General features: G+C 32.8%; 1 protein-coding gene across 2 annotated transcripts in view; it reads right to left on the bottom strand.

Annotated features, from left to right (window-relative positions):
- Nucleotides 1-15,506, bottom strand: part of JMJD1C (jumonji domain containing 1C) — a 305,803-nt gene that overhangs the window by 168,911 nt on the left and 121,386 nt on the right. For both annotated transcript variants that reach the window (XM_061181512.1, XM_061181501.1), the window contains exon 2: nucleotides 2,703-2,867. Coding sequence is in view for 1 of the 2 variants with exons in the window: in XM_061181501.1 (XP_061037484.1) it covers nucleotides 2,703-2,867 (165 nt within the window). In the remaining variant the exon portion in view is untranslated. The remainder of the gene's footprint in view (nucleotides 1-2,702; nucleotides 2,868-15,506) is intronic.

Below are 15,506 nucleotides of genomic sequence, written 5' to 3'. Positions count from 1 at the left end.
GAGAAGATATACAAATGGCCAATAAGCACATGAAAAGATGTTCAACATCACTAATCATTAGGGAAACGCCAATCACAACAACAAGAAGATAGCACCTCATATCCAGTAGGATGACTATTATCAAAAAACTGAAAAAAAAAACCAAGTGTTGGCTAGAATGTAAAATAGTATGTCTGCTCTGACAGTATCCGCAAAAAAATTAAGAGATAGAATTATCATATAATCCAGCAATTACACTTCTGAATATTTACCCCAAAGAAGTGGAAGCATGGTCTCAAAGAGATATATGTACCCCCAAGAGCACAGCAGTATTCTTCACAATAGCCAAGAGGTGGAAGCAACACAAGTGTACACCAACAGACAAACGACTGAACATGATGTGGTATATACATACAATGGAATATCATTCAGCCTTATAATATAAAGGAAGGAAATTCTAACACAGGCTACAACATGGATGAACACTGCAGACATTGTGCTAAGTGAAATAAGCCAGTCACAAAAAGACAATACTGTATGATTCCACTTATATAGGTACAGAGTAGTCAAAATCATGGAGACAGAAAGTAAAGTGGTGGCTGCTAGGGGCTGGGAAAAGGGGGGAATGGGGAGTTGATGTTTAATTGGTACAGAGTTTCAGTTCTGTACGATGGAATAATTTCTGTAGACTGTACAACAATGTGAATGTACTTAATGCCACTAAACTACACACTTAAAACATAAGTAAAATGGAAAATTCTATGTTAAGCACATTGCACCACAATTCAAAAAAATTATTTAACTCTGTGCTTGAAAAAAAAAGGCAGAGAAATATATTTTATAAGAAAATATGTCAAAGAATTAAGTTAGATATTCCTTGGAAGCCAAAATAGAATGATTATGATTTTCTAGTTTATACCATTTAGCACTTTCCAAGTTTTTAATAATATGTACTTGTTTTTATATATTAAAAAAAGTTGAATTTTAAAAAGAAATTTGGTGCTTATTCAAGTAGCTTTGTGAGGTTAAATGATTTTCAACAGAAACAAATTTCTAAAACTATGATAAAAATTATTAAACAGTATTTCCTAATAGAAATTTTCTCCAAAATCAGTAATTTACAAATATACATTAGGAATTCACCTTGATTTTAACTCTCTCTAATAAAGGGCAAAGATTTTTCTAAAGTTCTGTTTATTCTTTAACTATGATACTAAGGCATACTTTTTGGTATTATTGATATTACTGCTTCCTGCTTTTGAGACTTTTCATACAAAATTCACATATATGTGATAATTACAGATTTTTTCCAATTTTTGAGTTAAGGTTTATAGAATCAAAAAGCATGCTAGTCATGGTTTTAAAAAACTTCATATTAAAAAAAAAAAAAAAAACTTCATATTAACAATCCAACATATTCATTCAACAAATATTTTTTAAAAACTATCATGGATAAAATTATCTTCTTTATTTTCCTAGAGTATTCAAACTATCCTATCAAAACTATAACTCATAAGTATCACCTTTCATCTTTCCATATTATATTTTCTTTTTAAAACGCCATTAATTCATTTCGTCATCTCTCTCCTTCCCTCTCTGTCTTTGCTTTTTAACCACTTAACTCCTCAGACTTTTAAAGGGTTAACTAACTAAAAGAGAAAATTTATAAGCACTACAATTATCAGCAAGTAAAACTATCCTTGTAAGTAGTTAATTTATGTTGAAAAAATCTGAAATACCTACCCTGATAATATATATACCAAATACCTGAAATAACGTTTCAATGGCTTTAACATATTTCTTTGATATTAATGTAAGAAAATTATTTCATTCAAACAAACTGAATAAATATTAAATGCCCAATACCCTGCCAGGAAACAGGGATAACAATGGTTAAAGAGATGTGGCTTTTTTCCCACAGAATTAATGATATTGTTTAGTTAGTACGTTTCTTTTATAAAACTCTGCAAACTAATTGAGAATTTATTGAAATCTACTATTTTCTTAAATGGAATACCTCTTGATATGAAATAATTTTACTTATTACCTTAACATCCACAGTTGACCCTTAAACAACATGGGGATTATGACCTGACCCTCCGTGCAGTTGAAAATACGTGTATATAATTTTATAGTTGGCCCTCCATATCTGCAGTCCCCCATCTGTGGATTCAACCAGCTGTAAATAGTACAGTACAGGGGTATAGATTTATTGAAAAAAATCCATGTATAAGTCGACCCCACAGTTCAAACCCATGTTGTTCAAGGGTCAACTGTAATTTCACATTAAATATCTGCTATTATCCACAATGACTCACTCAATTTTGACAAAATTTAACGAACTAAGGAAAATTATATGCTACTGAATGATTTATAAAAAGTACCCTCTTATCGTTCACTTACAAAGTCTCATTCAACACAGTTCTTTCACACTGCATACAAATCAATCAAGTATCTCTCAGCAGTCGTCAATTCATGTTTCCCCTAGCTGAACAGAATAAACTATTTATGGACTAAATATGCTGAAAGAGTACTAACAAAAAGACACACAGAATTGTTTAACAAAATGAAAGCAGTATTTTGAAATATCTGCCAGATACTTCGGAGCCTCCTCAGGAATATTAACCTATAATCACTAAGATAAATCTAAACTTATATTTAGCTCTTATTCTTTTAAAACAAACAACTGAAAATGCTTAATGAAATAGGAATATAGATCTTACCAATGCAGGCCACTGAATCTGTTTGCTCTTTGATCCCTGAGTCTGGCTAGGGTTGTTCCTTCTGGCCCAGATTAAGTGGTATTCCACCAAGAAGGTTGAAAAATCTTCATAAACTTTAACCCACTCTCGTTTATCCCACTCAAGATGATCAAATTCCACATACACCTATGGAAAAGAAAACATAAACTCCATAAACAACGTAGAGTGTGATATTTTAAAATATAAGCCATGAAGTTAAATTAGAAAAGCCATTAACAAATTCATTATTCAAATTAACATTTCTCTTAAAAATCATTATTTATCTAACATCTCCTTAACCAAATTATAACCCTTACTTATTGTATGGCAGGAAGATAAACTGTAAGTTTATTAAGAAAAGCAATTTACACAATATTGGTCAGTACAGACCGGCAAATATCTACTAAAGACATACCAAAGAACTATGTTGATACTGATGATTCTAAAAGCAGAAGTCAGGAAATGTTTTCTAAGGACCAAATAGTAAATATTTTAGGCTTTGCAAACCATATGGCCTCTGTCATAACTACTTATTTCTGACTTTGTAGTATCAAAGTAGCCACAGACAATATGTAAACAAATGAGTTTGGCTTTGTTCCAATAAAACTTTAATTACAAAGACAGGGGGCAGTGCAAGGATGGTTCAACATATGAAAAATCAATCAATGTAATATACCACATTAACAGAATGAAGAAAACTACATCATCTTAACTGACAAAGAAAAAGCATTTGACAAACTCAACACCCTGTTATTATAAAAATAGTCAAACTAGGAATAGAAGGAAACTACCTCAACTTAATGAAGATAATAATGAAAAACTCACAGCTGAATCATACTCAATGATGAAAGACCGAAAGCTTTTCCACCAAAACAGGAACAAGACACGCGTGTTATATTTGGAAAACTGAAGCTGACGCTTCTATGCTAAGTCATTCAATCATTCAACTCTTCTTTCCCCCCCCGTCATCCTTTTCATTCATAGAGCTGTCCTCCCTATTACATTATGAGTTATGCTGGAGGCCGTCTTGTTCTTTTTTTTTCCCACCCATCTTTTGCTCCCTTACACCTGAAGTGTTTCAGTTTCCACTTATTTAAATTGTTTGTTCTTCTGGCCTTGTTCAAGTTCTTAGAGGATGTTTATAACCCCCACTTCGATTCAAATATTTGAACACTTACAAGCAGTTTTTTTCCCCAGTTTATATTAGTATATAATCAAATAATGGGTACAAGCTCACTGAGGGCAGAACTGTTCTAGTGTTCACTGCAGTGCTGCATACATACAAAGTGCTTAACAAATATTACGTATCTCCTGCCTGTTGCAGTCATCGACTTTTAAACATGGAGGCAAACTGCTAAAACATATGTTTGATTTTGAGATATCTGTGCTCCTGCCCATTAGGAAGCTAGTTAGATATGCTTACCTATTAGAATTGGGAAAGAGAAATACATTGTTCAAGGATTTAATCTCTGTTCATGGTTATCCACATGAAGGCACAGCAGAAGCTCTGTTGGCTTCTTCTAAAAATGCATCCTTAGGGGTTGAGCTGAGGTCCAAATGGTGTTATGCAAATATTTCAAACTACACCACTTTCTCCACTACTTTAAATCTTTCAAGATTCTCGTTTACTCAATTGTGGTATAAATGGGTTTTGGGATACTCCAGGAAACTGAAGCTGAGACAAGGCTCAGGAAAACCTTAGCACTATCTTTGCTTTCCCCTCATGGACAGTAATATGGTCTTGTTGACAAAATATTTCAGCCAAGAACCTAAAGAACCAAGGTTTATAAACGTCTCTTTATCTAAAAGGACATATTCAATGTAAATTCTTCCAAATGCAAAGCCCTTGATATAAAATTAAAACTTTCAGCTTGAAGTGAACTTTCTAAACTCATAGTTTTTCTTGCATGGACAGTGTCATGGGCAGTTTTAGGAAATCTGCTAGGACCCTGGGGACAAAAGGAAACTAAAACTAGACATCCTGCTGCTTCTTTGCTATGCAGCCAATTTACCTCCGTACTATCAAGAACAGTGAAGGATTTGAGATTTGACTGTAGACAGACAGGTAGGTAGGTAGATAAATAGTTAGTTGTGTGTGTGTGTGAATCTCTTATTTTTCTACAAAATAAAACAATGACCAGTAACTAGGAAAAGCCCCTATTCTTTCACAATATACTCTATTCAATGACATTTATAAAGAAAATTAAAGTCACACAACTGTTTCTGTTGTAAAATCAAATGATATGAGACAAATTTAGTTATTTTTACCATGGTTTCAATAATAATAATAATAATGTTGATATTATATCAATTCAGTGCAATGCAGGCCTCATCTTTTTATTTACTGCAAAGGAAGGGCGGGGATCTACATAACGTCATGTGAGAACTATGAAGAGTTCCCAGGCTTGATTCTGCCAAAACCAACCAGCCACCACAGGCTAAAACTACTTAGACTCTAAGAATCTTTAATGTTAAAAATAAAAGCATTAGACTATACTAACATTTCTCAAAATATAATGTATATTATAGAATCATCATTTCTTTGTATATAAATAAACATTAGGGAAGCCAAATAAGTCATGCACAAAGTTCATGAACTAATAAGTTAAAGTAACAAATGTCTAATTTTACCAGAGGTCTTCTCAAGTCTTTTAACATGCCAGTGTTCATTATGCATTATTAATAATAAGAGAGTTCATACCGTCAGATTTTTCCCAATTTCTCTGTCCATAAAATCTTCTATTATGGGGTATTTAATATTTTTCTATAAAATAGCAGTAGGGGGAAAAACAGACTAGTTTTTTCACACGATTTACCTGTCTACAAATTTATATAAATAATTTGGTAATAAGAAATCAAGGGGGAGGGAGAGGAGGGAGATTAGCAGACGCAAACTGAATATTATATATAGGATGGATAAACAATAAGGTCCTACTATACAGCACAAGGAACTATATTCAATATCCCATGATAAACCATAATGGAAAAGAATATGAAAAAGAATATATATAAATAACATACATAACCCTTTAAAATAGCTTTTATAAACAAAAAAACAAAAAAAGAAATCAAGGGGGGGCCAAAACCTGGTCATCTCTGCCCAAATACTCAAGGAGGTAGGTAACTAGATAGTAAATTAATGGGGTTTAAAGTGTAATACAGTAAATGTTTTACTCAAAACATTAAAAAATGCCCTATGTCTTTATAAAATCAGAAATGTTTAACTATGGCTTATTAATTCATACATGTTAAAAATTAAATTATCAAATTAAAATGGTAATTATAGCAGATTTAGTTGACCTTCCTCTCTAATGAATAAAGCATATTTATTTCAAAAGATATTTTGTAAACAAATATTTTATATAAAAGTAAGTAATGAAATAGAGGAATACGATAAATCAACAAAGTAATGTTTTTATTATTACTGGCTTAGAGTCGTATTTAAAATAAGTTTTCTAGATTATTGGAAGAAATTGTGAAAACAAAATTAAAATCATTTGGTGACTTCATTTATTAGTTAAGACAAAAAAGACATTACAGAAAATAATTTCATATAAATTATATAAAATAAGGAAGCTAGGTCTCTTTAATTTTACTTTACAAAAAACATAAACAAATGTAACCATAATTTTAGGTTACTTCAAAAGTTTACACTTTTATTAACATTAAAAAGGGTCAAAATTAATAGGCACTCATATGAACTAGCCCAAGCTTAAACAAAGAGTATGCTGAGCAATAATCAATAAATCTAAGAATTATTTTAAAGAAATAGGTTGATCTTAGAAAATAATGAACTGTAAATTTAGAATTAAACCTGAAAAATAGTCTGACATAATCCAAGGTATAAGCGGTGTGAAACAATGTTAAGTGGCTTCTGCTATTTTCTCTCTCTTTTTTTTATTACAGCCATCCTAGTAGGTATGATAAAATCCAACATTTTAATAAACAAGTATTATATTCTGTGTAGCTATATTAAATTTGCTATGGTGAACTAAAATTAAAATCGTAAGGACAATTCTACAGAGGAGTCCAATACATATTCACACCAAAACAGTATATTACTATAATGACAATCGCAAGTAAAATTACAATACACATTGTGATATATAAATCTAGGTTCTGAAAATTCTAAAATAGTCTGGGGATCACAGATAACCATTCATTTCCCAAGGGGCATTCAAACCTCTATCAGAGTTAACCAGTATTATTGATAATGGAAATAAAAGCACTACCAGTAACAACAACAACAAAAACAGCTAACACTTCAATAGTGCCTGCTATTCCATATATTAAGCCATTTAATCATTACATATACCCTGTAAGTAGGCACTATTAGGATCAACTTTTTCAAAAGCAGAAACTGAGATACAGAGAAATTAGTAGCCTAAGGTCAAACACCTAGTAAATGATGAAGTCAATGAAAACAATAAAATAGCTTCTAAGAGGCTTCACAGTTATACAGCAGCATAGTCCCTACAAGGTGATGCACACAGCAAGTGATAAATCACTTGAATAGAGAGGGATGTCTGGGTAGCCTACTCCTTTGTGGCGTAAAGGTAGAAGAACCACACACTTAAAATGGCCTTAAGATTTTCCACAATGAGTCTGCAAGTTAGAGCCCTAGGGGGCAAAATGAGAAAAAGGGTCAAACAAAGATAGCCAATAGTAAAATAAAAGAGACCAAGCTTGCTTTCAGTATCTATATTGTTAAATAAAACAGACTAAGCTTGCTTTCAATATCTATATTGCTTATTCCTCTTCTCTATGAATTACTTACCTAATAGTCTTACTACTTGGTGAACAACAAGATGCATCAAGAAATGCAAACTATTCAAAGATGCTTAAGTTACAATTACCTTCTTTACATCTAATGAAAAAGAATTATATTCCCATCATCTTCAAAGTTCCTTATTACATTATATAATTCAGTATATATACTACTATCTTTTGGATAAATTATGCATAGTATTTAACATAATATCATTGATGATGATGACTGTCTTAGTCTGCTTGTGCCGCCTTAACAAAATACCATTAAACAACAAAAACTTATTTTCTCACAGTTCCAGAGGCTGGAAAACTGAATAGAGCAAGGTCTGTTTATGAGGAGGACTCTCCCCTTGGTTGTAGACAAGCTGCCTTCTCACTGTGTGCTCACATGACCTCTTCTTTGTGGGAGCACAGATGGTCTCTTCTTATTAGGGCACTAATCCAATCATGAGGGTCCCAGCCTCATGACTTCACCTAACCCTAATTATCTCCCAAAGACCCCATCTCCAAATACCTTCACATTGGGAGTTAGGACATATGAATTTGGGGGGACACAAACACCAAGTCTATAACATTAGTAATGATAGCAGCAGCTAAAATTTGAGGGCTTACAATGTGTTGGGTAAGGTTTTACAAAAGAGAAAACTAAGGCATAGAGAAGTTAAGCAATTTACGGCTTTTGGACAATTATTCAAATGATACACAACTGAAAATGGCTAAAAAAGGACAAAAACCATCAGTTCAGCTCTTTTTTAGCATAAAGAGGCATTTTAGAGACCACAGTAGTTTCTAGGCAATATAAAAGATGAGGAAGAGAGAGAAGGAGCTTTACCAAACAAGGAGGAAAAAGCTTTCCAGGAGCACAAACTCTGGGGATGCTTTTAAAGCACAGGAATGAATTAATGAAGAGAGCTCTTCTATAGGTTAAAAGGGATTCCTGGGAATAGTTTACAAAACTGAAGGCATTAGGATGTAACTCAAGAGTTTAAAGGAGAGGGACAGCAACTAAATATATAACAAAGAAAAACCTAAGTTAAATGCAAAGTCCTGAATACTACAAATGCTTGTTAATAAATCCCCAACATAATTTGTTTAGAGAAAGACTCAAATTCTGGTTTTGGTCTTTTGAGACATGATTAGAAATTGTATTAACTATTAATGTTTTTACAGAAAAGAGGTCAAATGCAGAAGCTCCCATAATAGATCATTCTAATTCTAGGAGTACTTTTAAAAGTAGGCTGGAAATCTTACAACACAACATGAGTATCAATCGTCTACTAAGTATGTTAGCTTTTGATTTTTTTTTCCTTAGCAATTGATTATTAGCCTCTTAAGCTCAGTCCTAGAGCTCCACAGTTTTGAAAATTTATGCTGGAAGTCTTCTACTTTCAATCACCCAACTGGCAAGCCATTCTCAAAACTTTTCTGCTGCTATTACTGCTGCCAACTCCAAATCCAGTGACCCCTTTCATAGCTTTCTGTTGCAGCTACAAGATGCTTTGTTCCTTCCTTCTTGTAAAAGAACTTAATAAAAAACTGGGTCTTTCCTCCCCCTGTCTATAACAGAGACTATACTATGTTCTTGTCTATAACCATGTGGTCTTTCTTTAACTGGGCTCCAGAAGACAGTGTAATAGGCAGTTAACCCTTCAGGTAGCTAAGGCAGCTCAAAATCATCACTGATACTCTTCTTTTCAGATTTGATTTTCCAACTAAGTAACTTCTCAAAGAGTTGGCCAGAAGTAAAATATATTTCTCTGATACTTTGAATTAAAAAATCAAGTACTTTTATTCCTTATTTTCACAGTACTGAAAACTACTTCTGCTTTTACTTTATTTCTTTTGTACTGTTAATTTCCTCCATTTACCTTCTGAAATAGATTTTTAAGAAAGTTACCATAGAAATAAAGACTTGCTATAACAATGTAAAGCAGTGGTGAATGTCCTTTCTTTATACTATTTATAAAGAACTCAGCACTGGGGCACTGGTAACTGATTCGTAAAATTAAAATACACTTCTGTTTCTCGATCTAACTGTTCATATGTATGTTAATAAAATATTTAATTAATTGGGATCGAGAAACATGCTACTTATTTTATCAATGAAGAAAACTAAGTAATAGAGGAAAGGGTACCTTGAAAGGCAGAAACAAATATATCTGAGCAAAAATGTACTGTGTTCTAAATATATTATTTGTATGTAGGACAATAGTACTGCTATCCATCTGAAATACAACAGAACTAAAAAACGAGCTAAAAGGCTCCTAATGAGCCAAGAAAGATGTTACAAATTCCATTCCCTACAGGCAAATACACTTTACCCAAAGGTAAACTCTCTCATCTTGTGTCAGACCTTACTGACACTAGTATAAAGATAATAATAATAATAAACTACATTATCTAGTTTCCAAGTCTAAAGTAGATTATAAAAGCAAAACAGGGAGAGAGCCTCTGAAGACATGCTTCCATAGCATTCTAAAAACTATAAAAAAGTTTCATGAAGACTTTAGAAAATCTTTTACCCTAGGACTCAAAATTGGTCAGAAAATAGTATCACTGTATTATAATTTATATTAAATGGGCATTTGTTTAATTGAAAAATATACGCAAAACATTTTTTTAAAAACCCTGTATCATTTACTTTCATAGCACTATATACTTTGTCTTTGTACCATTTGACACAAATGAAATATGTCTGTGTATATTTAATGTTTGTCCCCTCTACTACTAGTTTGTAATAAATATCTGTTTAATGAGTGATGCAGAAAAAGTCTAAATTTATATCCAGAATCATCTAAGATGATGCAGAAATGTATTTTAGAAAACTCTCATGGAAGTGGCTAATGTATTTAACACATATTCTATAACATTTATACACCAGCTTTATTCATAATTGCCAAAATTTGGAAGTAACCAAAATGTCTTTCAATAGGTGAACAGATAAACAAGTTGTGGTACATCCATACAATAAAACATTACTCAATGATTAAAAAAAAACAAGTTAGACCATCAGAATGAAACAACTGTTTTTAGTCACTGTCAAAATTCACTACTAGTGTATTACCTAATCAGTCCTTCTTTAATACTTCTACACTTCCAGTTAACTAACACAGTATTCAATATCAGAATTTGTATTTGGACAATTATACAAGGCTTTTCCTACCAACCTAAGGTCTCAAGACAGTGCCAGTGTAGAGTGTTATGAAGAGCACTGGGGAAAGAAATTTCAGCCACCTAGCTTTTGAGACATCAATAGCATTTAAGCAGTTAAGTCATCCGAAATTATAACTAAAACTAACAGAATTTTTAAATAATGGTACCAGAATATTCACTATCAGAATAAGTACACTCATACTAAAATTGTGCACTCATTTTGAGGTAGATATTTATTTTATTTTTTCTATTGCAGAAAGAAAACTGTAAGATTCCAAGTCTTTTTATTTTATTTTTTGAATTGAAAACTAGGGCTTACTATCCTTGTTAAACATTTTAGATACAAGAATTACTCTAGGCATAGGAGAATGACCTCATTATGTTTCATCCCTATCATATACTTGGCTGATACCTGTATTAAAGGATAGCAGGTGTCATTACAAAGGGTCATTGCACAATTATTATTAGGTGTCTCACCCATACATGCTGTATTCCAAGACACAATTATCACCACAGATCCTTGACACTTACTTTGTGGAGATCATCTGGACTTCCTTGGCCTCAGATCCTTTGATCTTAAATTGAGTCTGAAACCATTTAAATTTCCTGGGCTGCCAAATTATCTTTCATGTGTTTTCGAGAATAGAGAGCCCTGTGTGGTGTTTTCTGTAAACATAAAGAGGATAACCTACCAAGCAATGATCAAAATATGGAATATACCTTTGCTTATTTCCAGGGACCTAGTTTTAGGCCACATACCTCATAGGGCTAGAAAATCTATTAGTGGATCTATGTAAAAAATGTAAAGCCAATTTGTTGTACTTTTGGAGGCCCCCCCCAATTAATTTTTTAGCAATAAATTTATAATTGTACTTTTCTTTCTGCCTCAAGGATACTGTGGCTAGCAATAGGTTTTATTATGAATTTGCTGAGTCATGTCTAAAAAGCACATAGTTACCATTAAGACTTTACCTTACTTCAACTATAAAGGGTAGTTCCATCTGGCAGATAAAAGTATGAATTTTTAAATTTATGAGAAAATAAACATGAGGAATATCCCTCCTCTCAAAAAACAAACAACTTGCACCTTTGAGACTGTATGTGCATTCTGACCAAATATACCTTTATCCCTAACAGAAGTCAACCATAAATAAATAATGGACTCTTTCTATCATGGTGGGCCAGCAATCCAGTTTGACAGAGTCTGATCTCTGACTGAAGCTGAGACTAAGCACCAGAGCCCACAAACCTGAGAGAGGCACCTTGGTTTCTGGAGTCTTGGGTGGGAAGAGAATATATAACGCCATACACTCCTGATTCGCATCAAGGCAGTAAGCAGTATTTTAAGATAATAAAAAGTAGCAGAAATTGATCAAAATAAGTTTAGGACGTGTATGAGAAAATTACAAAACACGCATTTTAAAAAAATGAAGGTCTAAATAAAAGGACAGATACACTGTGTTTGTTACTTTAAAGACTCAATATTCTTAAAGAAGTAAAATTTCCCCCCAATTGATCTATAAACTCAATGCAATTCCAATAAAAATCCCAGCAGGATTTTTGCACTCTTAAATTTATATGAGCGCAAAAAGATATGGAATAGACCAAACTTCAAGAAAGAAGAAAAAAGTTGGATGACTCACACTAATTGGTTTCAAGACGCACTACAAAGCTACATTAATCAAGACAGTGTGGTAGTGACAAAAGACACACAAATCAATGTAAGAGAATAAAGTCCAGAAACAGATCCATATAGAACTGACAACTGATTTTTGACAAATGTACAAATGTAATTCAAAGGAGATAACCTTTTCAACAAATGATGCTGGGATAACTGGACACCCCTATGCAAACAAAACAAAACAAAACAAAACCCCCCGAAACCCTTCAATCCATACTTCACACCATATACAAAACTTAGGCCAAACAGGTTATAAAGTTAAACGTAAAACCTAAAACTTTTTGGAAAAAAGTCTTTGTGGCAAATAATTCTTAGAAATGACTTCAAAAGCACAAAACATAAAAGAAAAAATGTAATTACTTAGATGTCATCGAAATTTAAAGTTTTTGCTCTGGGAAAGACAATGTTAAGAAAATGAAAAGCCACAGACAGGACAAAAACATTTATAAATTGTTTATCTGACGAAAGACTTGTATCCAGGATATATAAAGAACTGCCAAAATTCAACAGAAAGAAAATAAAGCAATCGAAAAACATAGGAAAAGATTTGAACAGATACTTCACCGAAGAAGATATACAGGTGGCAAATAAGCTAATGAAAAGGTACTCAAAATCATTAGTCATTGGAAAAACGCAAATAAAAAGCACAATGAGATATTACTGCATAACTAACAGTATGGCTAAAATTTCAGCCTTGTGAAATAAAAATTGTACTTACACAAAAGCCTGTATATGAATGTTTAGAGCAGTTTTATTTTTAATAGACAAAAGCTACAAACAACACGAACAGGGAATGGATGAACAAACTATGGTATATCCATATAATGAAATATTTCTCAGCAATAAAGAGGAAGAAACTACTGATACATGCAACAATATGGATAAATCTCAAATGCATTAGGATAACTGAAAGAAGCCTGACTCAAAAGGTTATCTATTATATGGTTCTATTCACATGACATTCGGGAAAAGACAAAACAAGGACTGAGAATTGATTATTAATTGTCCAGGGTTAAAGGGGGTGGAGAATTTGAAGGTTTGACTACAAAGGAGTGGTAACAAAAGGAAATTCTATGGGAGAGTGATTCAACTGTTACACATGTTGACTGTGGTAAAGGTTACCCTACAATGCTGTTGTCCTAACTCAAAGAACTGTTCACCAAAAAAAGTAAATTTTACTCTAATTAAAAAAAAAAAATTGTAAGTAGAAAATTTAACTGAAAAGGTAAAGAAGGAGGAATGAGCATGATGGAAAACTATGCCACTGCCTTCTCCCAAAGGAATGATGTAATAGTATTATACTTATTGGTATTCTACTATAAAGCTTCATATGCCTTTTGGGGTAAAGAATAAAATAATGAGATGGCAATCATATATTCTGATGGGCCAGAAATTTCTGCAATTATACATTATCATGGTACGGGTTGATCCCAGGATCCTTTTTCCTTGAGAAAGAGAAAGAAAGAATGACATACCCAACTCCACCCTTCCCATTTTTTGCTTTGAAAAGGCAAATGTGGAAGTAGAAGTGAGGATGAGGAAAGAGCTATGGAAACACTAACAACCTGAAATTAAACACACACTCCCCAAATGCCATATAACTGGTCATGTAGCAACTTCAGCTGAAAGAGAAGAGCATGCCCTAAAATGAAAAGGACATAAATGTCAGGTCCCAGAAAGTTTAAGATATGGAACTTATTTATAAACTTGCAAATGTTTTGTTTCCAGGAGCTCTTAGAAGGGGATACCCCAATTTTTTTAAAGAGAAACTAATGATACCTTTTCATCATAGGCACAAGGGGGCACTGGAGCACAGAGTCATTAGGTATGCCTTGTGCTACACCTAAGGACTTTTCCTTTGTTCAGCCAAAAAAAGGAAACCAACAGTTGGTACACTTAACTGTATTTCCATTTTTTTCATTTGAAGAAAGATTTTACAAGACTGGATTTAAATGTACGGATTTTTTCAACAATCAAACTCATGGAATGAATTTTTCCTTCTATCAAACCCTATCAACAAAAATTGTTTTGCTCTTAATTCTGATTAGGTCAACTATAATGCTTGAATTTAATAAATAACCACAGAGCCCTTCAAATGAAAATCACCACTATTTAACTGATCTCATCTTTTAATCTATGGTTCTCCACCACAAGAGAGTGAAAGACACAAACACTTAAATTCATAAATAATTCTTCAACTATTCAGTATGCTAGATTACTGACAGATTTTGGATACAAGAAAAGATATCTTGAAAAATCTAATTGTTCTTTTTTAGTTTTAACTTTTCATTATATAGAGAAATAACAATGGATTCCCATGTGTCCATCATCTAGCTTCAACAATTTTCACCTCATGGCCAATCTTCTTTATACTAAAAAAAAAATTGTTAATTCTGCAAAATTATTCGTTATCAGTCAGCATTCAAGTTTCCCAGGATAGTCTTTTTTTTTCCTTTTCAGTTTGTTCAAATTAAGACCCAAATAAGTTCCACAAATTGCAACTGGTTGACATGATTCTTACATCTTTTTATCTATATAGGTTCTACCATCTCTTTTCCTTCTGCAACTTTCTTGTTAAAGAAGTCAAGTCATTAGTTCCAGTCTTCAGTTACCTGTATTTTGCTGATTATACACTTCTGTGGCATTTTTAAACATGTTCCTCTGTCCCTGCATTTTCTGTAATTGTTGAATCTAGAGTCTTAAATTCCGAACTGATAGAGAAGACAACCTCACACACTGTACCGTGTTCTTCATTGAGGCATATATGTATTACCATATATCTTTCTGTGGTAACAGCAGCCAATGACAAATATTGCCTAAATCCACTACTTCACTGACAGTTGCATAATAGTGATACACAAATTTTATCCTTCATTTACTATCTGGAATATGTCTAATAAGTGAAAATTCCCCTCATCAAATCTTCCGTATCCAAGAGGTAGTTTGTTTAGGAAAGGAAAAGTAAATGCTCAATTTTTATGAGTTTTTCAAATACAGTTGCCCCTCACAATATCTGCAGGGGACTGGTTCCAGGATCACCACCCCACCTCAGCTCACACTCATGGACACCAAAATCCACGATGTTTAAGTCCTTTATTTAAAATGGCGCAGTATTTGTGTATAACCTATGCCCCCCCATATACGTTAAATCATCTTTAGATTATGTATAATACCTAATACAT

The sequence above is a fragment of the Eubalaena glacialis genome, chromosome 1 (assembly GCF_028564815.1).
Source record: "Eubalaena glacialis isolate mEubGla1 chromosome 1, mEubGla1.1.hap2.+ XY, whole genome shotgun sequence".
Taxonomy (NCBI): Eukaryota; Metazoa; Chordata; class Mammalia; order Artiodactyla; family Balaenidae; genus Eubalaena; species Eubalaena glacialis.
The sequence above is the reverse complement of the archived record's forward strand: the minus strand, read 5'-3'. Positions and strand labels throughout refer to the sequence as shown.